Source organism: Misgurnus anguillicaudatus, chromosome 22 (genome assembly GCF_027580225.2).
Source record: "Misgurnus anguillicaudatus chromosome 22, ASM2758022v2, whole genome shotgun sequence".
Classification (NCBI taxonomy): Eukaryota; Metazoa; Chordata; class Actinopteri; order Cypriniformes; family Cobitidae; genus Misgurnus; species Misgurnus anguillicaudatus.
In genome coordinates this window covers 51,880,001-51,906,948 of record NC_073358.2, presented here as the reverse complement: position 1 = coordinate 51,906,948, position 26,948 = coordinate 51,880,001, and the positions used below count along the sequence as shown (strand labels likewise).

Genomic DNA, 26,948 nt, shown 5'->3' with positions numbered 1-26,948 from the left:
CCGGCTCATACAGTCCTCTGTGACCCGACTCTCAACGGCACCTCAGGGTTTGATCTGCTGTTGTGATCGTTGTATGGCCCAGATGAACGAGTCTTGTTTTGAGTCTGCATGTATTGTAGTACACTAACAATAGTATGAATGCTACAGAGAGCATGACTGTCTTTGTGGTCTCTTCAAAACAAGTGCATATCTCTCTTCTTCCTTTCAATAGAGGAGAAAACTGGAAGGCAAAGAGAGCGAGTGAGAGAGAGAGATAATCTGTCTATTGTGATGTACAGGTGTTTCAGGAGAATGTTCCAGTAATGGATGCAGGATGCTATTGTAGAAGAATAACACGGCACAATGGTGACTGCCACTTTTTGAGTACTCGTAGTTCCTGAAGTGTTTTCTCATTACTTTCACTATTAAAGGTGCAGTGTGTAACTTTTAGGAGGATCTCTTGTTAGAAATGCAATATAATATACATAACTATAATATCAGTGGTGTATAAAGACCTTTCATAATGAACCGTTATGTTTTTATGACCTTAGAATGAGACGTTTTTATCTACATACACAGAAGGTCCCCTTACATGGAAGTCGCCATTTTGTGCCGCCATGTTTCTACAGAAGCCCTTATCAGACAAACTTTTTTTACTAAGTTGTCTCCGACTATGACACCTTTGTCCTTTGGTGGCTACCGTAGCTTATCTATAGCCTCTTTCAAACAGTAATTCTGTTAAATTACCATGAATTTACCAGAATGAATTTACCAGTAAATACAAAAATGTGCTGTTCACACACGCAGTGGCGTTCCGTTATTTTACCAGTAAGACATCATTCACACATCAGTATCAAAATACCGGTAAATTCGTTGAGAAAGCGGAAGTACCTGTAGCACGCGGCGAGCTCAGTGTTGTATTTGTAAACAATCCACGTAGTTCATATCCACGGTACGCATTTTGTTGTTTTCACGTCTGTGGTAAACAGTCGCGAAGTTGCTCATGACCAAACAACATTGAATGAGACGACGTCAAACCGAAAATGCGTTTTTAACAACACTACTGTTTGCACGTTAGGCTTCACAGAGGACGTGCTAAGGACGTCGGCAATTCGGCGGTAAGCTGTTTTAAACAACTTTGGTGAAGAAATGTGGACGTAAACTTCAGGTGTGCTCAACTTTCAAGCAGCATGTGTGTGGAAACGTCATTAAACACTGTGGTGGTAAACGCGTCATCTGTATTAAAACGCTATGATTGGCCCGAAGCTGTCAGCACGGTCTGACGTCGTCCGTTCTAAATGACGGCAATCCTATAATTTTCGTTCACACATAACGCTTACTGGTAAATTACTGGTAATCTTACAACCTGTCTTACTGGTAAATTGGGAGCACTGATTTACCGGAAAGGTTCTGTTCACACATGACATGTTAACTGCAATTTACCAGTAAATTACCAGTAAAGACTGTATGTGTGAAAGGGACTTATGTTTTTCAAAAGCGAGGAGTGAGCCGTGGACGGAGAACTTGGTTGCAATGCGCAACCTCACCACTAGATGCCGCTAGAATTTACACACTGCACCTTTAACCTACTAATGAATTGTTTGAAATCACTACTGTAAGTCTAAGGCTGCATTTACGCTGCAAGTTTTGATGCCCAAGTCCAATTTGTTGACTGTACCAGATATCAGATAATTACATGCATCTAGGTGCATAGCTGGCATCTTAAAAATGAGGGGGGACAAGGGTTTAAGGTTTTTTTTCTTTTAAGTGCACCTATCCCTACTGAAAAATCAGGCTAAGACCAGCATATGCTGCTGAGCTTGTTTTAGCTGGTCTCCAGCTTGGTTTTAGCTTTGCTGGTGTAGCAAGCTGGTCTAGCTGTGTTTTGGTCCCTTTTAAAGCTGGTCTAGCTGGATTTAGCTGGTCAGGCTGGAAGACCAGCTGGCCCACCAGCGTGACCAGCTTTGTCAGGCTGGCAGGACCAGCGTAAACCACCTTAAACCAGCTAAAATCAGCTACCAGCTTATGTTGGATTTTTCAATAGGGATTTTAATGCTAAAAACAACGTTTATGACGATGTATCGTTGTATTGATATTTTGAACACAGCACTTGCTGCTATGGTGTTGTGGGTGGTTGCTACAGTATAGCATTGCTAGATATTTGCTTATAGAGCCTCTCCAGAGTACAGGACCAATGACAATCACAATCCATTGCTATGGCATTGCGTTAGCAACACAAACATCATGGGTTCGATCCTCACACATACTGAGGAAGTTCATACTTTGCTTTGGATTAAAGTGTGTGCTAAATACATAAATGCATAATGCAATGCATCAATGACTTTTACATACAGTACGTTTGTCTGGTGCACGAGGCATTTACAATGCTGCAAAATGTTTGCGCCTCATGTCATTCTTCCATGCATGCATGTAATGCGTGCGTGCGTGCATGTGTGTTTGCAAGAATGCAGCTCTTTTTATAACTGCAGAAGCTGAGACACACAGTGAATCATTATCTTTTAATCACTGTTAAATTACAGCTATTAAAATACCTCCCAGATTTAACACTTAGCCGTCACTCGCGCAGCCTCGCAAGTTTTCCAAAAGCTCTGGAGTTCATTTGAGAAATACACACGCCGGCATGAGCGCGTTTGAAGCGTGCAGAGAGAATGCGCGTTTGCCTGCCGGCTCTGGTGTTTCTGTGGAGCCCTGCGGCGACTGTCGTCATTTCTCAGTCTTTGATGGTGCGGCGAGTGTCGTTTGAAGATCAGGGTTTAATTGGCCGTGAATGTTGAGATCAGGCCCGGGCCTGTGCGCACACCAGAGAGAACCAGAAAGCTGCTCAGAGGAACGGGAACGCTGGAGGCTCGGACGTGAGAGAACAGGAGGAAGATACTTTACTGTAGGTTAAAAGTTTACACCGCTGGATCATTATGCCAATTGTGGGAATACATTTGAAGGAATTAAATTAAACCCAAAAATAAACTTTTTATGCTCTTGTTTTTTGTTTTATCATGCAACAGATCTTTGCTATCACTTTAATTTTTTGTTATGTAATGTGGTGACATTTGGCTTTATAAGTCTTTTATTTTAAGTGTACTACATGTCATTTCAGTGCATGAAACATGTACAATTAAATGAAATACGATGAGTCTTCTTCTGAAATATCCAGTTGTTTTCTGCTGGTTTGAAGGGCAAATAACTGGGTGGGTGGTTTTGCAATTTGTGTTTCCAGGAGTCAGTTACAAAGTTTGTAACTATCTGAAGTGGAGACGGGACTGTAAATCATTTAGTTTTCCTAGGACTATAAACCTAAAGTCTCCACATTAAGGGGCCGTTTACATGACAACGTTTTCAACCAAAACCGGGAACGTTTTTATGCGGTTTTACTGTTTGTTTGCACAACAACTCGGTTCTGGGGTCCTAAAAACTTTGGAAGACGGGTTTCAAAGTGTACATTTTCAAAAGCGATGCCTTGTTGTCTCCATGTGAATCTGTGATTAAGTTGATGTTATGCACATGTGGTAATTCAGTCTATAGGCATGCGTGAGCATATATATGTAAAATAAAGGCTAGATGTCTTACGGCCGAGTCTCTAACGTCATCACCGGCGGCCATCTTGTCTCAGTCAGCTCGCTCACTCATAGTATTGAGTGTTAAGGGTGCATGTACTTTTAAATAACCTTAACTTGCTCAGTTTTTTATTGATTTTCAAATGGTTTGGTTTCTTACAAACGTTATTAACATGGCTATAATTCTGGATGCTTTTACATGTTTCATGAACATTATTAACAAACCAAACCGTTTGAAAATTGGTAGAAAATTGATCAAGTTATGGTTATTTAAAAGTACATGCACCATTAAAACTCATACAAGTGAGCGAGCTGCCTGAGACAAGATGGCCGCCAGGTGCGGACGTCGACCTCCATTGGCTAGCAGCGCGGGCAAGACATCTAGCCTTTTTTATACATATCTATGTGCGTGAGTATAACCAAACAGCAATGGTGGTCTACAGGACTCTCCGTGTGCTGAGTTTATTAACACTTCTCAAGCAAAGTTCACAAAGTTTTGCTGCTTTACACAAAACAAAACTGCTTGATTGATTTTTTGTATTTATCACATGTGCGCAGTAGTGTAGTGTTTCTTTACAAAGTAACATCCCCATCTACTGACCAACTCGATGTTAAACGGGGGGAAGGTTAATGCTAATTTCATTAATAATTGATAATTTCATGCATTTTGACTTATTAACACAGTTAAAGAGTTGTAATCTTCATGCTTAACAAATGCAAAGCGTCAAAATAGCAGTTGAGCCTTTTTTTCAAACATGGGTACCCGTTACATATCAGGGACCTCGTATTCCTTATATGGGCACTTCGCCCAGAAAAGCCAGCCCACATGCCAGCATTATGGAAACAATGGATATAGTTTGTTTATCCGGGGTAGCAGTGGAGTTTTGTGTGTTTTTTAACTCTAGATTTCACTGAAATGGGCGGTCCCAACCGGGTCATGAGTCACAGGCGGTAAGTAAAACTGCAAAAAAATGGCTGTTTTGTGTTGGCAATCGGCACGTAAGTGCATATAATTTAAATGACACACACATGTAATAAATCACAAGTTATCCAGAGATACAGTAGTGGGATAATGTTTTTTGTGTGTTGCTTGCTCGTGACTCGCTCCTCCCGTTGGACGCCTCTGGGTGCTTTTCCGGAAACAATCACTAGAGCTGATCTGTCTTTTATAAATCTAATAAACCTGAAGACTCTTTGGAGATATGAAGGATGTAATATGACTCTATAGGTACTCAAGATTAACATGAGATGAGCAGAAACAGCGTGTGTTATGTGAGCTTTTATGCCAAAGGGGAAGAGATCACAACACAGCTCATGTCAATTTCAAACCTGTGCCTGACAAATGAGCACCACAGCCCATCGTGTCTAGAAGATGTGCTAAACATGAAGCCACAGGCCTTTTTTACTTTTATTATTTTTAGTTGTGAAGTTAAACATTGCAGCTTTTAATGAAACAAATGTTTCACTGATATTTTTGCACATTTGTTACACATCTGGCTGAAGACTATGATTCAGTCATTTAGTCATTTTAGCCGACGCTTTTGTCCAAAGCGAGTCTATCCGTAAATGATTTATGTAATATATAAAAGATAGTGTGTATCATTTGGGATCTTTTTTGGGATCGGCACACTGCAGCTTTTTTGAGTAGCTTATTATCATAACACCCGAACATTGATTTTGTGTTTTACTGATGTAGCAAGTTCACATTTAAGTACTGAAAGTAAGAACAGGTGTTGTGTGTTAGGTTTGACCTATCAGGTGTGTATACACACATATACAGCACACATTCAGATAAATTAGAGGTCTTCTGCATAAACACCATGAAAATAATATCATTGGTTTAGCATTGTTTGATGCGTCATTCAGAATTCCCGGGCTCTGATCCGTTTAGTTTGTGGTCACGTCTCTCGTTCGTTTTTTCTCCCTTTCTTTTCTCTCTCGGTCTCTTTTCCTTTTAAACTGGAATTCCTGAATAGATTGCTGAAGGCAAACAATTGAAGCCCTGTGGAGACATACAAAGAGAACTGGAGATGTTTGTGGTGACAGTGATGGGGACAGAGATGATGGATATTCCTTACAGGTGTGAGGAATGGGAATCATTCTTAAACCAGTGGCATGTAATGGACTTCTTTAAAGAAAAGGTGATGTTCAGTCGCTACTTAGTGCCCTACAAAGGGAACTTTACATGGTATTTAGTCATCTTAAGGGTTTAAACAATATTATATCAACTATAAAATACTGATAATAATTCCTTACATTTATATAGCGCTTTTCTCAGTACTCAAAGCGCTTTACATATGAATGGGGGAATCTCCTCAACCACCACCAATGTGCAGCATCCACCTGGATGCATATCCAAACATGGTTTTAAGATTTCTAGAGAAAATCTTTTCTAGTCTTCCTTTTTTTAATTATTATACTTTATTCTCGCCATTAATATAGTCTTAGAAGCTGGTATGGCATTTAAAAGAAAAGAAATAAAGAATACTGATGCACTGTAAAAAAAAGTCAATTCAAGTTTTGGGTTGTGAATAGTTGACATTACTACTATAAAAACTAGTTGTTTAACTTAAAGGTGGAAAAGAGGATGTTTGTTTAATACATTTTTGCAATATTACTTGAAACTGTCTTCACTAAATGATAAAAGACAATTTATTAGGTGCACTGAAAGTAATAAAATTAATATATGTCGTCTGTGCATAAGGTAGGGCCTTAAAAACATCAGCCATCCTGTCAACGATTGGCCCTCTGGCTTGTCAATCACTGCCTTTAAAGGCGCAAAAGAGGATATTTCCGCCGACTGAGAATCCAAAGACCGTTACTGAGTTTTTGAAATAAGCGTATGGTGCACGAGTATTTAAACACGAGTGTTTGTTTACCACCGGCATATGCTGTGTCGCGTCAGTGGATTAATTATGTGAAATGATATGATAATAAACACACAAGACGTAACGTTAGATCAGTCGACGCTAACTTACTCCCATTTCAACTAGCATGTAGCAGACTGGTCACTTACAACTACAGTACAAGAACAACGTCGATATACCTGAATAACAGTACAACAATAATTATTCCACAAAGAAAGAATAATCACTGTTACCTGTCGAGGAGAACTGTGGGTCTGTCTTGACACTCTCTGTTCCTTCATTGCTCTCCAGCGTTGAAATGTTTCTCCAATAACGACTCTGGTTAGATTACGTTCTTCTGACAATTTTCATCTCTGCTCAGCCACTTCAAAAAAAAAAGTATTTCTTTTGCGTCCTCCTTCGGGTTTCTTCTCTTCCATGGTGCAAATTCGAGATGGAAAGCAGGAGCCATAATGAAAACAAACTGAAACTAAATATGGAGTTTCATGTGCTATGCGCATGCGTCACCTGTGTAAAGTTACTGGAGTGCGCACGTCTCTCATAAGGAACATAATGGCAGTGATTGACAAGCCAGAGGACCAATCGTTTACACGATGATCGCATCAACGATTGGCTGATGTTTTTAAGGCCTTATCTTGTGCACAGATGACATATATTAATATTATTACTTTCAGTGCACCTAATAAATAGTCTTTTATCATTTAGTAAAGACAGTTTCAAGTAATATTGCAAAAATGTATAAAAAAATCATTTTTTGCTCCTATAATTTTTAAAGTTAAAGTTGCATAAAAATATTTGTTGATTTGACAAAAATGCTGCAGTTTTTTACAGTGTGTACATTATTTGAATAAAGTGGATCAAAACAGATATATCACCGATGTTTGACGGAAACCTTGTATCTCCATTTTTTGGTCATTTTTACTTTTTTGCATAAATAATTGCTATTGATCCTCTTTACAAATTGTCTGCCTGTGGCTTTTGCAAATATTTAACAAATGAAAAGTATTGAAAAGAGCTTGTGACAAAACCTCAAAACTGTCGGTTAGGCATGGGCCGGTATAAGATTCTGTGTTGCGGTATTGCCATTGCAACACTAAAATGTGTTATTATCAAATGCCAGGTAAAAATAAAGCCTTTAAATTATAATATGCTTTCAAAAAATAGAATTTTTTCATAATGTATATTAAATGTAAACATCAAATCAATCACGACTTAATGATTTAATGAATTTTGTATAAACACAGCTCATACCTTAGAAACAATATCACTGAATATTTTAGTGGTTTTGAAACCTTGACAGTTTCAAACCTTGGTAAACTTGAAACCGGTAACCGGCCCGTGCCTACTGTCGGTTAAACCCTAAAACTCAACCCGACCTCTACAGTGAATTGAGGTCCGCACGCATCTCTGCCATCTCTGTTATAATAAATGTGTAAAAAATACCCGTTTCTGTAATGTACAGCATATTCTTTACTCAACAAACACTAAAGGCTAGCAGTTCATTTATTTGAGAATAGATAATTAGTCTGGTAATTGTCATTGAATCAAGGATGTCAATTGATATATTTTTATGTATAACAAACTTTGTGTGTGTGGGCGCGCGCGCGTGTGTGTAAATGATTACCATGATTAGTTTATTAATGATAATAATCCCACATTATAGTTAGACTTACAAATTCATAGTAAATTTATTTCCTAATTTAGTTGACTTCAAAAGTAACATTTTCAGCATTTTAGCTAAGCAGTAATGATATTCATCACCAGATAAACGGCTATTTACAGACATGCATTAATTACTACAGTAAAAGTTTAATTTCAAGTTTGTAGGCGCCCCTCCAAAAAAAATTTCAGCACCAGCCGCCACTGGTTACAATAATTGAAAACTGTCTATTTACCCCTCTGACCGTCAGAGAAAAGGTTTAGCTGCTGGCTGAAGATCGGTGTTTATTGGATCTTCTGTTGGTTTTGCAGCATTAACAGGCAGAGACATGCGGCGCGGAGCCTAAAGACAAATTCAGCTCCTCAGAGGAGATTAAGTCACACCTTACTATGAAAAAGACGTTTCCCCTTTCTGTATTTGCCCGCTGGTTTCTCTCTCCTGCCCGGGCAAAATCTCCCACAATCCCCCTGGAGTAGGTAGAGGAGAGCCGTCCTGTCAACACGTTTCCCCTCTGTACCTCTCAGAGATTACAGCGGGAGGAATGTGAGGGCCTGTGTGGATCCGAGCCCATGAGGGCTGTGATCTCCTGATGAAAGAAAACTGCACACTAAAATCCAATGCAGAACATTCAGTGTCACATGCTGCATTAATATGAAATATATATTCACAGGTGTGTTTATAGTCAATTTACATCATTTACATTTTGCACTGTAAAAAAATACAGCATGAAGTTAAAACAACTTGGTTTTGCAAGTCAACCTACTATTTTATTTATTTATTTAAAGTAACATAAAATATATGTGGATTTGATACAGTGTGTATTTATTTATAAATATAATATATAGTTGATGTTACTGCAGCTCAACTGGTAGAGCATTCATTGTGTAAGCACTGAAATCAGATTTTGATATGTTTACATAGCCGACAGCTGCATGTAGTTTGCATTCTCTCGTTATTAACTTAAAATATGGATAAATCATGTATAAAAGTAAACAGCTGGATATAAACTAATTCAAATTGATAGTAATATGACATTAAACATTTGAGTTGGATTTATCTGTGGGTATTTTTGTTTGAGGTACTACTAGTATTGGCATCCTGTCAGACTTGAAGACAAACTTAGGTTCCCGCCATGGATACGCCTATAGACCCCTTCACAGTTCACGTCACAGGCGGTTCCCACTGCACATGTCGCGGTCAAAAAAGTCATTACAGCAGATTGAGTTGCGTATTATTCGGTATTGTCAAAAATGCCTACTTGCGTCGTGGGCTTTAAAAATCGCACCAGGTCTGCCGTTAAGTTTTTCGGGATTCCTGCAAAAACTCAAAAAATACAACATCTGCGGCTGCAAGCAATTAAACATGCAGACTGGGACAATGCATATATCAAAGAGGCTTGTGTTTGTAGTGTTCACTTTATTTCAGGTAAGTCATCATGTGAGCAATTTTCTGTATGTACAGACGCACATGTGGTTGAATGTGTCCGGTCCAACTCCAATCAAACGTTATTATCCCAATGCCACTCAAAGATCAGAACTCTTGATGTATAAACTTGAGAGAGAGTTGCGCTACTGTGTCTCATACTGTATGTAGTCCATTAAAATACATTTGGTGAATAAAGCACTGATAAACAACGTAATTTTCACTTTATGTGGAGCGACTGTTTATGCTGCATCTTCTTCCCGAAGCGCTGTTTGAAATTCGTCCTCCGTCTGTGTGTGTGTGTGTTTAAGTGCACTCAAAAGTGCATACACGGAGAAACGCTTTTCAAAAAGCAAGCGAACAATTTTTCTGTTCTTGACAGGACACATACAAACAAAATGATCTCGACAGTACTTTTTTCTAATAAAAACATTTGTTTAAGTTGTTTGCCAATAACCGACATGGCAGAAATTGCCCTATAGACAATTATAGAGACTTAAGAAAAATTATGCAGACTAATAATTTAAGTTTAATGTCGTAATGATCAGCCTACTTATTAGTATATCCCACAGCTGACATGGAATGTTATTACCGGTTCTGGAACTTTATATTTTTAGTTCTAACCGGTTCAGAAACATCAATATTAGGGTTGAACCGAAAACTGGAAACGTTAACATAATGTTTCTGTTCGGAACAAACCAAATGGGGAAAAAATCTGGTTCAAAACCCTGCAGATTTTGCAGATGGCTGATTGTTCCACCAATGAATTATCAATGCCGATTAATCAGCAAAACCGATTAATCGGTCTACCTTTATTTGCTTTGGATAAAAATGTTGTCCATGTGTATAAATGAAAATGCATTAATGTAAATATGGCCCAACCCTGCTTTAATTCAGATCTTTATTCAAATGTTATTTGGATACATTATTTGTATGTTTCTTCCTCACAGTTGACAGATAAGATGCAGGTGTAGTGGTCCTACAGTATTTCTGTATTGTGTGTCTCTAATGAATAGGGATGCACCGATACCGATACTGGTATCGGCCTCGGTACAACATTTTCTAAAGTACTCGTTAAAAGTCCCCCGATACCACAGTCTGAGAAATGTCTATGTTTGAGCGGCATGTAAGGGGTTAATGCCTCATGTTGTCTAAACTGGAAAACTAGTCCCTTGTTTTTTGTTAAATTAAATGACTAAAGCTGTTACCTGTAAATTTAAATCATGTTTTTTATTAAGTACTCGGTATCCGTATCGGCAAGTACTGAAATGCAAGTACTCGTACTCCAAAAAAGTGGTATCAGTGCATCCCTACTAATTAAGAATTGTCTTCAAAGAATAAAGCAGGAGTGGTGTTTATTTCTGACCTTATACTTTCTCTGTCTCTCTCTGCAATTATTACACACATTTCACATCAGAAACATCTTATCTGGTCACACTTTTTGGACCATGAGATGGCGTAAAAGAGCACAAAACATTACTAATACAATTTTCATAAATGAAAAGCAAAAAGACCCAGCGCTAGTGTAACAACATCTATCTCTTCACAAGGATTGTGTAAATGTTTAATGATTAGAGCTGTAATGCTTCGGGTGGATCAGATTGACAGGTCTGACGGAATAACAAAATAATCGGCAGCGTTTTCATGTGAGGAATGACAGTTCAGATGAAGCTGGTAATTAGGTTAAAGCTCAGAGGTTTGAGCCTGCGGCGACACTCGTGACTCATCACAAACGTTTGATGTAACAATCAGTGTCAGTGAGATCCTCACGTTTAACCCTTTATCACTGCAGATGAAGACTACGACTGCTATCACCAAACCCCAAAACACAGTTTATGAGATACGTTAAAAATGATTATTGCACACATTTATTATTAAAGGTGAAGTGGTTATGCAAGATATTTCGTTTAGAGCGCCATGTGTTTAATTTATCGCTGTTTTTGGCTGTACTACTCGAGTGTTTTTACAGTCATGCAGTAATTATGATTTGTGTGTGTGTGTGTAAATATTGCTTATATGGTGTTTTCACACGATTCATCTTCTGTAATGTCATCGTTCAGGTTGCTGTAGGTCAGGTGAACTCATGTGAAGGTCACATTTTTTGAGTTTGTTTACACGTTGGCATCAATATACATTGCAGGTGCTCATAAATGCTAAATAAATATTAAATGTTTGACTACTGTGTAGGGATTGACTTACAGTAAACTAGTGATGGTTTTATGGTTATCACAGCTTCACATAACACCTCATTGATGTCTGTTTATCAGCTGACTGTCATCTTTACATTTGCATTTTAAATCGTACAACTTTGCATTTTAGAAATGAACGGGACTTGATTTTATCCACATGAAATTGATTAGATGTTGGTCAGTGATGTGTACATGACAGGCGATTTTAGTAAATAAATGCAAATAAAAACATTATTTTGATTAGGAGTTTGGCAGAAGTGTTGTCGGTAGATGACTTAATGAAACAAAAATGATAATTTTACACGATACAATTTTTTTTAAAAACAGCTTGGTTTTGCAAGTCAATTCAACATACTATTTCATAAATTTTAACCTGTGAATAGTTGACAAACTAGTTGAAGTATCTTATTTTTTTAAGTTAAAGGATTAGTCCATTATCTTAAAAAAAAATCCAGATAATTTACTCACCACCATCTCATCCAAAATGTTGATGTCTTTCTTTGTTCAGTCGAGAAGAAATTATGTTTTTCTCATTTTAATGGACTTTAATGGACCCCAACACTTTTAATGCAGTTTAAAATTGCAGTTTCAACAGAGTTTTAAAGGACTCTAAACGATCCCAAACGAGGCATAAGGGTCTTACCTAGTGAAACGATTGTCATTTTTGACAAGAAAAATAAAAAATATGCACTTTTAAACCACAACTTCTCGTCTATCTCCGGTCCCGTGATACGCCAGCGCAACCTCACGTAATTGCGTAATGATGTCGAAAGGTCACATGTTACATATATGAAACGGACATTATAAACAATAAACTGACACAAAGACATTAATTAGTATCATTTGACATATAAAACAACATCTGAACGCTCCTCTTCTCAACACTTGTAAACACTGGGGGCGTAGTTTCGATACGTCATCCGTGACCTTTCGGCGTGATGACGTATTACTTGAGGTCGCACTGGCGAGTCACAGTACCGGAGATAGACGAGAAGTTGTAGTTTAAAAGTGCATATATTTACTTCTCTTGTTAAAAATAACAATTGTTTCGCTAGATAAGACCGTTTTTGCCTCGTTTGGGATCGTTTAGAGTCCTTTGAAACTTCGTTGAAACTGTTAGGTGTTGGGGTCCATTAAAGTCCATTAAAATGAAAAAAATCCTGTAATGTTTTCCTCCAAAAAACATAATTTCTTCTCGCTTGAACAAAGAAAAACATCAACATTTTGGATGACATGGTGGTGAGTAAATGATCTAGATATTTTTTTTTTAAGAAAATGGACTAATCCTTTAAAGTAGCATAAAAATATATGTTGATATATTCTTTTACAGTGTAGTAAATCTAGAAAAGCTGAATATAATCTTGAAATGGTCTCCTAATTATTTTTCCGTGTCTGTAGTATATATCTTGTAATGAACTGCAAGTTGCTTGCATAAAGGTTGATCATATTTTCTAGGTTTATAGAAGCACTGGAGACCCAATTATAGCATTTAAACAAGGAAAAAGTCACATTTTCATGATATGTCCCCTTTACTAGAAAAAAGAACTAGAAAAACGTGAGCGAGTGTAAAAAAAGCAATAAATTCCTTCTGAGGTCTCTGCTTCTTTCTCGTCGTCCAGCAGAGGCATGAGTTTGTTTGGCTTGTGTTTAACACACATGTGAAAGATGCCAGATTAGTAAAGTGACGACTGGTGATGTCTGTGTCATATAATATTACTAATACACATCTGAAGTGGAACGTGTGGTTTCCTCAGTAGAAAGTCAAATCTGGCCTGTAATTCATCGTATAATCTGTATCATGTGTGAAACATTGAGCGTGCTGGAAATATGAGCACTTTGCTTTCCATTTGTGGACAGAAAAACATATGGATTGATTTGAAACATATTTAGTCATGACAAAATCAGTAAGCAGTAAATCTGTTCATATTGGATTAAGTGAATTCAGTTTGCCTGAAGCCTAGAATAATGTAAACGAGTCGTAAATAAGTTGATTCATCCGTTTACAAACCTGTCTGTTCAACACATATACACATGCACACAAACACACACACACTTCACAGGGTGAACAATGATCAAGACACAGCGTCTCCAAATACTTTACATGACTGCCATCTGCTGGCACATATGATGTCTGCACAGCAACTAACTAATGTCTCTCTATCTCTCTCTCTCTCTCAGGCCCGGTTGGCTCTTCAGAGAGGGGCTCAGGCGGTCATCTTTGATATAACAGATGATGCCGGTGCTGCTCAAGAGGTGAGTGTTTGTGTCTCTTACAAAAACAAGAATTTACAGTAACCATCATTTTAATTGAAATGCCGGACTGTAGTTGCTACATAATAAAATTAATGATAATAATAAAAACTTTAACTTGCCAAACTCCCAGCCAGAACAAAACATCAGAAAAAGCTAACATTTTGGAGATACAATTGAAACTTTAGAGATCTTTCTTCCACAGCTTCGTGATTTGGGTTTGTTGCCGCGGCCAGTCGTGTTGGTGAAGTCGACAGACGCTGAGGAACTGATGGGACTCGTCAACAAGAACGAGGAAGCCATGGTGGTGATAGACATCATGATGGAGGCTCCTAAATGGGTAAATGCTCCTCTTCATCAAGCAAAGATATGTCAAGGTTTAGTTTGCGGTCGAAGCGTCACTCTTCATGTCTTCCGTCTCATTTCAGCCTCACTATGATGTTGGCATTCTCCTGACCGTTGCTCTGGCTGTGTTGGCCATCATCATGATCTTTGCCATGCGCTTTTTCTGCAGGTCCAACAGAACCTGGGTAAGAGAAACAATGCTTGACATCAGCAGTTTGGACTTTTATGGGTGTATAGGTGTCCGGTTGTTGTATTGTCTTTGCAAAGACATTGTAAAAATGAGATTTACCACCCGCAGGACTCTGTGCATCAGCAGACCATGCGGGCCATCGGCAGGCTGGAGACGCGGACGTACGTCTCTCCGGGCTGCAGCGGATCCCAGCGTTCACGTGGAGCTCTGGGGTCAAGCAGCAGTTCTGGGTCTGGTCCTGTCTGTGCCATCTGTCTCGAGGAGTTCATGGATGGCCAGGTATGAGTTAACACAGTCCTCCAACATAAGTAAAGCAAGTGCTCAAGTGAGATTATACGTGAAACATATAAGAATGTATCTACAGCAACATAGACTATAGACCGTATAAAACATGGACGTAGTGTCTGTGATGTCACACGTAGGTTTCTGAAGAGCATTTTTGATCCCAAAGTGGGCAGAGACGGCCTTGGCCATATTGGCAGTGCAACATCACCAACCAAAAATGGGCAAAGAGGTGGGGTGTGGATGACGCTGAGGTGCCTGGTTGTTGCCCGCCTAGCTCGACGGTAGTGTCAGCAGCGGCAATCCACCTGTCACTCAAGTGGCCACGGCCCTTAATTATGCACAACTTTATGGCTGAATAGAAGTCAAACAGATAAGTAACAACCCCCCCCCCCCCCCCCCAATGGTGTTATGAAAACCAAAACCACTTTTTGTATTTTTCCTAGTGTAGAGTTGGACATATTAACATCTATGGCGTCTATGGGATTGACTTTCTTTTGGAGCCCATCTCTAGTGCCCATTCGAGGAATTGCAGTTTAGTTGACTTCCATGTTGGCTTCACGGGAGACTGGAAGGTTGCCTCTTGGTTTAGACGATTTATTGTCCTGACTGAATCTCTTTTCTCTCTTTTTTGTTCCTCTGACAGGATTTAAGGATCATCTCCTGTGCTCATGAGTTTCATAAGGAGTGTGTCGACCCCTGGCTCTTACAGCACCGAACCTGCCCGCTGTGCATGCATAACATCATGGGTAAACAGACTCATGGTACATATACTCATTTATACTTCTCCAAATAATGCAGGGGCCAGAGACACAGGCAATTATAGAGATAACCTGGAAGCACTTTATTGAAAGTTGTGTAATATGTGACTGCTTATGTTGGTGGTTTAGTGTGTGTCAATCTTTCTGGACTTTTTGAGAATCTTTCAAAATCTGATGTGTTTGTGTCTCATATCAGAGTTGACATCCCGCCAGCCCCAAAGAAGCCGCATGCCAGCCCCTCCACCGGACCATCAGAGTCAAGCTTTCCTTCTTCCTCATCATTATTCAACCCCACATCCTTACCCTCAGCACCACATCCCCTTCTCCATGCGACATCATTACCCCCGCACACCATCTGGACCTTTACCCCAACTGGGTCACTGTGGTACCTCACCCCCTCTCCATCCACGCACCCTGCGATGCTTTCCTAGCAGACCGTTAGGTGCCAGTTGCGTGTACCACCTCACCCCAGATGGCCATCACGGACGCGCGCACAGGCCAAGCGGGCACGGGTGTCGGACCGCGGGGCATCACTTTGCCGCCCCCAGACGTCCGTGTCCCCGTTGCCCCCCAGGTACCCAGAGGAACGCTTCGGCTTCTCGGGTGCATCCCACGGCCCACCATCACCCTCATCACGGGGGAGGTACACATGGTCGGCAGGACGATGGCAGCTGCTCGGGAGCGAGTTATCGCACGGAGCGCAGCGGTTACCTTGCAGACGGTCCGGCCAGTGATACCAGCTCGGGATCGTGCCACGGCTCGTCCAGCGACTCGGTACTGAATTGTACGGATGTTAGCCTTCAGGGCGTCTACGGCAGCTGGTCTACCTTCCGCAGTTCGCTCAGCAGTGAGTATGACCCGTTTGTGTACGGGCCGAGCAAAGGAGGAACCCCAGAGGGCACCCAGAGGCCTCGGTCCCTGGACTCGGTAGTGAACCGCTCGGGAAACGGACCTGATAGGAACGGGATTTGCTCGGAGGAGCAGCAACAGCAGGTGGCTGTTTTCAGTCATGTCCACTTTCATAGACATAGACACCACTATTATGAGGATGGAGACCTCGGTCAAGGGCCCGGCCGGGGCTCTGACGCGGATCAGGGAGCCTCAGCCGCACTAGCGGGTGGCCCCTGTAATGTAGTTAAAGACAAAGACTGCCAAATGCAGCACCTATCTTGCAACTGTCCCAAAGCGGACATCAGTTCGAGGGGGCTCGAGGACAAAGACACAAGTCCTGTGTCCTCATCGGGCCCCTCTGTGGTCGTAACCTCTTCCTCTTTATCTTCTCCGTCGCCAGCTTGTTGCCACAAGGGCTCGGCGTGGCCCAGCAGACGGAAAGCAACCGGCTGTACGTTGGAAGCGACTGCGCCGGTTGTACATTTCCATCAAAACTTGGACCTTCAAGAGGATTGTAGCCTTCACATTCACTACGGACAGGGGACGGGAAACTATTGCTGCACATCTCCGGAAGTGACCCCCGCTCTCTTGCCGGTTCCCCTGATTTTGGACTCAACGGGGATGGGCGATTGGCCATGCTGTGGCGGGGCTCATGTTGTGTGGCAGAAGCGCATGCAGCCGGCCCGTTCAGATCCTCAGCTTCCAAGCTCGGGCTCTACATCGGACAGACCCCTATGTAGGGCTCATCACAACCCAGGCCATGAACTTCCTAGGGACATCTGTCTGTACTGCCAAGCTTTACATAGTAGTCAGGGTGAGTATCAGTTTTATTGAGCCAAATGTATAGGGTTTAGTTGGGGGTCAAAGGTTTTTGTGAAGTTTGACATAATCTTTCAGGTGAGGCTGATACACTGAAACTGATACACATTCAAGCTTTATAATAATATTTAATATGACATCATATGGCCAGTCATAAGTCTCTCTTTTAGCATTAGTATGGGTGTCATCAGTGGCGGCGGGTGACTTATTTTTCAAGGGTGCACAATGCGAAGTTCGTCAAAACATGTCGTGTGTGGCTCTATGTGAACCTATGTGCATCACCCATCATGTCAAAATACGTGTCTGCTGCAGACGCTTCGAAGGGGTTCATGATAAAAGAGACATTCATGTTTGCCAGATAATCGCTTAATCTCACGCGCAACACACCGAACACACATTATGACGTGATGAGTCACGCGAGACGCACAGAGCACACATTTTAACGTGAAGAGTCATGCGAGACGCACCGAACACACATTTTTACGTGATGAGCGACGCACCAAACACACCCAACACAGTTTTGTCGTGACGAGCCACGCGCGACGCACATTTTGACGTGATGAGCCACGCGCGACGCACCGAACACACATTTTGACATGATAAGCCCCGTGTGACCCACCGAACACACATTTTTACGTGACGAGCCATGCGCGGCGCACCGAACACACATTTTGACATGACGAGCTCTGCGCGACGCACCGAACACACATTTTGACGTGACGAGCCACGCACCGATCACACATTTTGACGTGACGGGCCACGCGCGACGCACCGATCACACATTTTGACGTGACGGGCCCCGCGCGACGCACCGACCGCAGATTTTGACATGACGAGCCACACAAGGCGCACCGAACACATATTTTGAAACGATGAGCCACACACGACCCACCGAACACATATTTTGACATGACGAGCCACACACAACGCACCGAACACCCCTCGGAAGAGAAGTGACCGATCGCCACTGGGTGTCATGACATTTGAGTCACGCTATACATCAGTATATGTTTTAATATATTTTTGTGCCTTTCTGTTTAATGCTGCATACTGTATAGTGAGAGTATTGATCATTAGTATGTTACACACTGAGGATAAACCAAGATTTGAAATTAAACTTTAATGCTCCTAATTTCATCACAGACAGGATCACAAATGTATTCATTGTAAAGCTACATTGAAACAATGCAATATTAAAAAAGGTTTAAAAATTAATTCTCATCAATGTGTTTTTGACTCTGCAGAGGAAGAGTCTGGCGTATGAGAAACTCTTCATCCTGAACTCCTCACGCTGCTACACAAGAGCCGATATGGACAAAACTATTCGGCTGTTTCTTGCTGTCTCTTTCATAAACACACACACACAGTGTTCCTGATAATTCCAAACTGCATTTCCCACGGCAATGTCACATTTCATTGGAAAGTCAAGCAAATTGGAAATTCATCAGCTGTCTGTTCATATTTCATTGATACCTGTCACAGGTACATGAACAAATGCTTGTGTCCTCTGTAACATTTGTCCTCTGCTCCGGTCAATTTTCTGTTTCAGGTCAAGTACTCGCATAACTCAGCAACATTGAAACTTAACCTGTTTTTATCTCTTCTCAGTCTTATAGCATCCATACATTAGTTAACTTGCATCGCAATCTTCACATAATAACACCCTTCTGGTGTATTTCTCAAACGTTAAACAGCCGTTCAGCTTTCCTGCATCGGTCAACGTTCAGAAGTTCGGCCCGTGGGTAAGCGTTTTCCAGCACTACCTCAGATAACCAATCAGAAAAGTCCTGTTAGCGAGACGGTACCCGTACAACGACCTCTTTTACCTCTGATAGATATTAACCCAGAGAAAAGATAAAGATCTTTACTTCATACAATCTGTCCCTGGAACGGAGCCCTGACGGTTTCACAAGGTTCCAGGTCGTAGTTTTTTTTTTTCATTCAGTTATGGCAGCTGTTATTTCCTACATGAATTGACTGAATATATGGGGAACGTCGTGAAGACGTTTTCTGTTTCGGTTCTGTCGTTTGTCGTGGCCGAGAAGGACTACGTTTCCCATAGTGCTTTGCTTTCAAATCCGTAAAAGTGTCCGTAAAGGGACGCTGACATTTCATAAAAAGTCACCAGCTTACAAGCTCACCAAAAGTGCCTGTGTCTTTAAAATGAACATTACATGCAGTTTATACATGTACGTTTGATCATTAATCTACTGACATGCTGATTTTATTTTGTAATACTAAGGTAATGTAATGCTTAGCCGACCTCCAGAAACATTTCTCTCTTTATTCTGTTACAGAGAAGTCTCTGTTGGCATACATTTGAAAACCTTTTATGATTTTAGTACTGTGACAAGCTGTCGATTACCACAGACAATCGTACTTAATACAGCAGTCTCAGATTTTTTTAACACTTACAGTATTGCATCTATGATGCAAACATTAATTTCAATGTTATAAAAGTGACACATAATTTTGTATTAAATGTTAATATTTCACTCATGCTGTAACCAGCTGTTAAAGGTGCATTGTGTACATTTTAGGAAGATCTCTTGACACAAATGCAATATTATATACATAACTAACTATATTATCAGTGGTATATAAAGACCTTACATATTAAACTGTATCGTTTTTATTACCTTAGAATAAAATTTGCATACACTGCGGGTCCCCTTACATGAAAGTCGCCATCATGTTTCTACAGTAGCCCTAAACGGACAAACTGCTCTATAGAGTGCATTTCGTAACAGCCAGTCACACGAAATTACGTACCTATAGTCATGTCATTTTTTTTTTTCTTTTTCGTGATACTGTCACATTTTTTCATGATCGTATCACAAATTTCTGTTTATGTGTATTGGTTAATCAACTGTTTTGTCCTATTTTCTTACCATTTTCGCTTTGGTTTAGGGTTAGATTTACATAAAATGACATCCTTACTCAAAACCCAACTCTAACCTTAACACCAGGCGACAATGTTTTAAAGAGCCAGTAAGATGTTTTTAAGCGTCCTATCACTGTTTATAAGTCCCGGACAACAGGTTTAAATGCATGCAAGGTCAAAAAAACACTGTCATTTTCTCAAAATATAAATTTAAAATTACCCCATTTCTCAGAGATCCCCAAATGATTTGTGTAAAGCCGTTCAACGACTCAGTCTAAGAAACTAGCATTTTACACTCATTTAAGCATTTATGTAAGCTAACCGGGTCATAGCAAAACCGTAAGTGAGCGTGTGTTAGCTGCTTGCTAACGTGACTCTATATGACAGTATATTAAGAGTTTAAAAAACAACATCAATACACATCATTCATCATTAGTCCAAGTTATAAAAACGACGACAGACATTTTTACACTCATTTAAGCAAGTATGTAGCTATAATCATACTTACAGGTTGTGGTTAGGAGACACATGTTGTTCCAAAATAAAGTGGGTACTGAACCATCTTTCATTGCCAAACGTCTAGTAAATCCCTCTGTGAAAAAGTCATTTTAACCACTGATTCTTTATAGCCAAACGTTTAGTATATCCCTCCTTGAAAAAGTAATTTTAACTACAGATTCTTTATATATCTTCATCCTTTGGTAGTGAAAACAACACAAACTGAAAACAGTGTGATATGACGTTTACACACTAGCTAGCTGTGGGCAGGTCAGCGTTTTCATTTCTCTTACGGCATGGCTGTAGACGGAGATTATTATGCAAAGATTCAATCCATATGACGACTCGTTTCAGCGATTCAGAGTCGACTCCCTACTTTAGAAGCCAATAACTTTATTAATCGTGCACTTTTTGGTTCAACTACTTTGCACATTGTTTACATTGATGGACAGCTACATGTCACACTACAATACAGGTCCATTTTTCGATTTGGGTCTGTGTGGCTCTTTAAAATTTAGAAAATATAAAAAAATAAATCAGAAAAAATAGTGTAAACCAATACTTAAAGTGACATCCTAACGCAAACACCAAATCTAACCCTAAACCCAAGCGACAGTGGTTTGAAGGTGGGAAAAAAACTGTTGAGTAACCAATAGGTGACAATGACAAATAAACAGAAATTCGTGACCGTTTCACGAAAAAGAATGAAAAATGATGTGACTATAGGTACGTAATTTTGTGAGACTGGGTAGTTCATAACTACTTTGACATGTTTGTCCTTTGGCAGCTACCGTAGCATCTCTTTGCGTTTCGAAATTGAGGTGCAATTTTCAATCTCACAGATAGATGTCGCTAAAAACACATTTCACTCTTAAAGGGATAGTTCAAAAATGAAAAAAAAAAGATTCTTTGTGGTAATCAACAACGTGATACAGATGCTTCTCACTTTTGTTGGACCCATATAATTATTTTATCAGAAAAGAACACTGGAAAATAGTGATTTCATTGTTGTATCTTTAATGAAAGTTAATTGTTAAATTGACAAATGGAAATATATGCACAGTTGTAGCTGGTTTCCGAATACCTGAACCACATTTTTATGTATTATTATCATTGCCATATTTCTTATGTCAGATTTTTTCATGGTTAAAACTTCTTAAGACCTGAATGTTGTTTTGTTTTGTCATTAAGTGGTCAAACTGGTCGAAGGTTATGAGTAGGGATGCACCAAAATATCGGCAGAATTTTATTTTCCCCATTATCGAACATTGGCTGATTTTTTTAAAAACATCTGATGATATCCTGACAATCATTCATGACATAAAAATTTGAAATGAGTAAAAATCAAAACTATCAGTATCGATTGGTATCGGAAGATGTCATTCTAACCGATTATAATTTTGCATCAGTGCATCCCTAGTTATGAACCTTTGATCCACATTTTAAAACCCTGCTGCTGTTCATCAGTAAGATTCCCACATCTTTTAATCAATGATTTGCAGGTTTTACAATTTGATAGATATTTTAAAACCCATTTTGTTCTCAGGTCTGTGGTATTTCACAGCTTACCATCACTAGAAAAATGATATTGAATTTATATTGACTATAAGAATGTATTCATTTGACTTTTCTAAAGCTGGAAATCTTCAATTCCCATCATATTTCTTTAACTGCACGAATTCTGTCTCATATCTATGCAACAGTTGGATCTGCATTAACTTTATCAACCAAAGATACGTCACTTGTGCATTAACCTGTAAAGTCACTTTATAGTGGAAATATATAATGTACAAATGTGTGACGTGATATTCATCTGCTAGCATGTTGTCTTTCATTTCACATCAGTTCAAACGATTACTACACAAACTTTCTTTGCACTTCCATGTTGCCATTGATTTATTTGCCATCAAGCTCAGCGTGTACAACTCGGCTTTGTCTAAAAAAAATGATGCAAACAGCACTTTGCCTTGAGGAAAAATATGCATATGATTCAAGAGAGGAACTCAAAGTGAAAGCAGTATGTAGCTAATAATTCAAAGACAATATTATGTCAATCAATGAAACAATGGTTGATTTTTTTTCTACCTTGTGTTTGTTGTCATTCATGTCTGTATTGTTTATTTGCTCTTTTCAACAGAGGATTACCTGAAACTGCCTTTTTAACAGAGCAAAATCCCTTCAGAAATCAGGGGATATGCCAGTATATTTTCAATATTTTGTGTTAAAAAAAGACAAAACAGTTATAAGATAAAAGTGTTGTATTTTATATATAATAGAACATTTCAATATGGTAATGTCATTAATATATTTATTTACTAATATATTTATCCATTTTTGTCCAGGTCTGAGAAAGTAAAGAAATGTTATTTTCTCACTTTTGGATTGTTATCTTTACGAAACGTACAGCTGCCATCATAGATGTATAAACCTGGCATCATTCCGATTATATACAAATAAATTATTTTGAAATAATAAACAATTGTGTTCATTTTATTATGTTCATCAAAGTTTATAAACATCAAGGATGGTCCCTTTGGTAAATCCATGTATTTTATAGCTAATAGGTTATATTTTTAAAAACAAATGATAGCAGTAAATTAAAAAGCTAAATACTCTTAAACCTGACTTTGAAAAGCACATGTAATGAAAGAAATCCTACCGAGACATTATAAAAGTCATATATTAAAAGTGTTAATTCATTGACGGTGTGAGATGTTTTTCTCCATCATTTCATTCGAATTGCTTCGGGTTGCCCGGACCCTCGGATGTGAACACCGTCAGGTTTCCTCGAGCCTCCTGATCTTTCTCGATGGCCTCAAACAGTGATTTAAAGTTTCCAGCTCCAAAACCCTGAAAACCAAGGCAAACCAAAGTCTTTCTGTATCACATATTTATAGGTAATTTCTTACTTTACAAATTTTAAAGATAACCCTAATAAGACATCAAGCCTGTCAAAACCTAAAAAAACTTAAAAAGTACTGAAAGTACTCAAAACTTTAAAACCCAGACTTACGTAGTGGTTGTATCTTTGGATGATCTCCAGGAAAAGCGTTGGTCTATCTTGCACAGGTTTAGTAAAGATCTGGAGCAGGTAACCCTTATCGTCAAAATCTACTAAGATTTTTAACTCCTGTGTTGAATAAAACGAGTATCAGTTTATATCTGCAGCATCATATTTAGAGAAAAAAATCAAACGCGTCCATTTATTTAATTTATTGTGTTTTTTCTTACCTGCAGTCTTTTGAGATCTTCCTTCACTTTGATCTTTGCAGTTTTGAGTTTTTGTCGTAGGTTTTCGTAGTAGTTATCAGGTGCGGACAGAAACTCCAGCCCTCGAGCTTTGAGATTCACAATCTAAATCGAAAGCAAACGGTTCATGTTTAATAGTTTTTTTTATGGGAATTAAATATGGAAAAGTGTTTGTTGTGTAACGTACAGATTGGATGATGTCAGATGTGTTTAGGGCAATGTGCTGCACTCCAGAACCTCCATAGTAGTCAACATACTCCTTTAATAAGTCATTAAATAGTTAAACGCATTTTAGTCAAAGGTGAAGTGTCATATATGTGTGACACCAAACAGAATTACAACCACAGTTTTCCTAAAACTAAAGAGAGATTGTAAGAAGTTTGGTGAGTTTTTAGGAATCAGTTTTGGATGAACCTGGATTTGTGATTTTCTTTTCCCTGGCGCTGGTTCATTAATGGGCATCTTAATGGTTTCTTCATAATTAGTAATTACGATGGATCTGAGTGAACTGTAATCTGTGTGGATCTGTTTGTCATCAACAGACCAGAACCTGTGAAACATCAGACACTTCTGATACCTGCAGAAAAACACCAATCGTGTTATTTAACATTCACATTTCTGGGAATTACTCTCATTGATTTATTTTCTGAATACGTGACTCTCACCAGTCTGCTACTGGCACCATTTTATCATCTGGCTGGTTTCCCACAATGTGATCAATAAAGTGTAGATGTCCTGGTGGACTTTTAGAAAAGAAGCACAGGGTTAGAAACAGACTATATTTCACAAACTTTTAGACAGTAATAGTTATTAATGCATGAAGACTGTTGTGGAGGGTTTGTGGTGATATTAAAATAGCTTACAGTTTTGGCAACAGCGGGTCTCTGAACAAAGGCTCGTGATATCCCGGCAGAAATAAACCCTTATATGGGCTCAGGTACTCAACAAATGTATGTGTGGTGTCCCCGTACTGCACAAGACAGATGCATAGAGCGATGTTTACAGCCCCAAACACTTTACACAGTTTTAATGTGGATCTGTTCTGTCTCCTAGACTTACTGTTTGAATGATGGCATATTTTACTTTGCCACTAGAGTCCTGCTCTATCCATGGCTCTCTGACTATCACTGCTCCTCTTTCTTTTGCTTTCTGCAAACACAAAGACACATATCAACAAAGCAAGCAAAAATTATAAAGTAATAACCATATCATAATATGATAGAATAATAATAATATTTAATCATGTTTACTACTACTACTACTACTACTACTACAAATATCAATACTAATAGTAATACAAATACTACTACTACTACTACTACTACTACTACTACTACTACTACTACTAATAATAATAATAATAATAATAATACCATTAATATTACTTATACTTTTACTACAAATACTACTACTACTACTACCACTACCACTACCACTACCACTACCACTACTACTACTACTACTACTACTAGTACTACTACTACTACAAATACTACACATATTAATATCAATACTATTACTACTATTACTACTACTACTACTACTACTACTACTACTACTACTACTACTACTACTTCACTAATACTACAACTTCACTAATATTACAACTAATAATACTAATATTAATAATAATAATAATAATACTAACAGTAATACTACTGATACTACTACTACTACTACTACTACTACTACTACTACTACTACTACTACTACTACTACTTTACTAATACTACAACTAATAATACTAAAATTAATAATAACACTAATACTACTAATACTACTGATACTACTAATTATGATGATGATTGTGATGGTGATGATGATGATGATGATGATGATGATGATGGTGATGGTGATGATGATACTAATACTAATACCACTAATAGTAATACTAATACTAATACTACTACTTAATTATAATACAAATCATAATCATAATTGTCTAAATATTATTGGTGCATACCCACTAAACACAGGACGTCGAATAGACGTGCAGATCGTGTCTATATTGGGTCCGTCGGTCCATGACCAATTCTGGACATCTATTCAACGTCCAAACTAGGTCCACTATTTGGACGTCCAACCATGACCCTACTTGGACGTCATATTTACGGGCAACATTTGACGTTTAAACTGGGTAATTTTTTGGACGTCATTTGGACGTCATATTTACGGGCAACATTTGACGTTTAAACTGGGTAATTTTTTGGACGTCATTTGGACGTCATATTTACGGGCAACATTTGACGTTTGAACTGGGTAATTCTTTGGAGGTCATGTCTGTATTACATGATTTTTTTATTAACAAATATCAGCATTATTGTACCAACATGATTAATACTTACGAATAGTCTATATTATTTTATACAGTACTGTGTTTTCTGCTTTCTTTATTTATATACAAATTCATCTAAATTTACAATTAAAAATCTGTAATTAAATGCGTAGTTCGTTATATTACAATATATGGTCATACTAACAATTTAACATGAAAATATTCTCACCTGTTCTCATAATGTTGCGTTCGTGTTATGAATGCAATAATTGTGCCTTATATACAAAATTAACATATGGCCTTGTGGCTGAGTGGTTAGCGAGATTGGCTTGTAATCCAGAGATCGGTGGTTCGAAACCCGCGGCCGGCAGGAAATGGCTGAAGCATTCGGTGTTGCAATGGATGGGTGAAGTGCAGAGACAATCATTTCTTTTCGCTTTTTTCATGTCTTTTTTCCTTACACGGAGGTCCTACGGATGTAAACATTTAGACGTGCAGAAGACGTCGCAAAAAAGACGTCGCCTGGCGTTACAAAACAACCCCTTTTATGTACCGAATTCGGACGTCCAAAAATTCCATGAAAAATACGTCATTCTGACGTCACTTTGCGCAGTGGGTAATTTAATTGTTTATTCTTTTGATTTTGAGGTGAAACACAAGGCCAATATTTAAAGCGATAGTTCACTACTACTACAAATACCACACATATTAATATCACTACTACTATTACTACTACTACTACAAATACCACACATATTAATATCACTACTACTATTACTACTACTACTACTACTACTACTACTACTACTACTACT

At 38.8% G+C, this 26,948-nt stretch overlaps 2 protein-coding genes across 3 annotated transcripts in view; one reads left to right on the top strand and one right to left on the bottom strand.

Annotated features, from left to right (window-relative positions):
• rnf43 (ring finger protein 43) overlaps positions 1 to 22,966 on the top strand; it is a 119,775-nt gene extending 96,809 nt beyond the window's left edge. Inside the window, exons 3-9 of one of the 2 annotated variants that reach the window (XM_073860969.1) lie at positions 13,868 to 13,942; positions 14,145 to 14,279; positions 14,368 to 14,469; positions 14,583 to 14,753; positions 15,403 to 15,505; positions 15,714 to 17,222; positions 18,472 to 22,966. In XM_073860969.1, coding sequence (XP_073717070.1) covers positions 13,868 to 13,942; positions 14,145 to 14,279; positions 14,368 to 14,469; positions 14,583 to 14,753; positions 15,403 to 15,505; positions 15,714 to 17,222; positions 18,472 to 18,491 — 2,115 coding nt within the window. In that variant the 3' untranslated portion in view covers positions 18,492 to 22,966. Of the gene's footprint in view, positions 1 to 13,867; positions 13,943 to 14,144; positions 14,280 to 14,367; positions 14,470 to 14,582; positions 14,754 to 15,402; positions 15,521 to 15,713; positions 17,223 to 18,471 lie in introns of both variants that reach the window. The other variant, XM_055198201.2, reaches the window with a different exon arrangement.
• hpda (4-hydroxyphenylpyruvate dioxygenase a) overlaps positions 22,850 to 26,948 on the bottom strand; it is an 8,191-nt gene continuing 4,092 nt past the window's right edge. Inside the window, exons 7-14 of the mRNA XM_055198203.2 lie at positions 24,918 to 25,007; positions 24,722 to 24,828; positions 24,524 to 24,601; positions 24,273 to 24,435; positions 24,046 to 24,117; positions 23,841 to 23,963; positions 23,623 to 23,739; positions 22,850 to 23,459 (exon numbers count right to left, since the gene is read on the bottom strand). Coding sequence (XP_055054178.2) covers positions 23,340 to 23,459; positions 23,623 to 23,739; positions 23,841 to 23,963; positions 24,046 to 24,117; positions 24,273 to 24,435; positions 24,524 to 24,601; positions 24,722 to 24,828; positions 24,918 to 25,007 — 870 coding nt within the window. The 3' untranslated portion in view covers positions 22,850 to 23,339. The remainder of the gene's footprint in view (positions 23,460 to 23,622; positions 23,740 to 23,840; positions 23,964 to 24,045; positions 24,118 to 24,272; positions 24,436 to 24,523; positions 24,602 to 24,721; positions 24,829 to 24,917; positions 25,008 to 26,948) is intronic.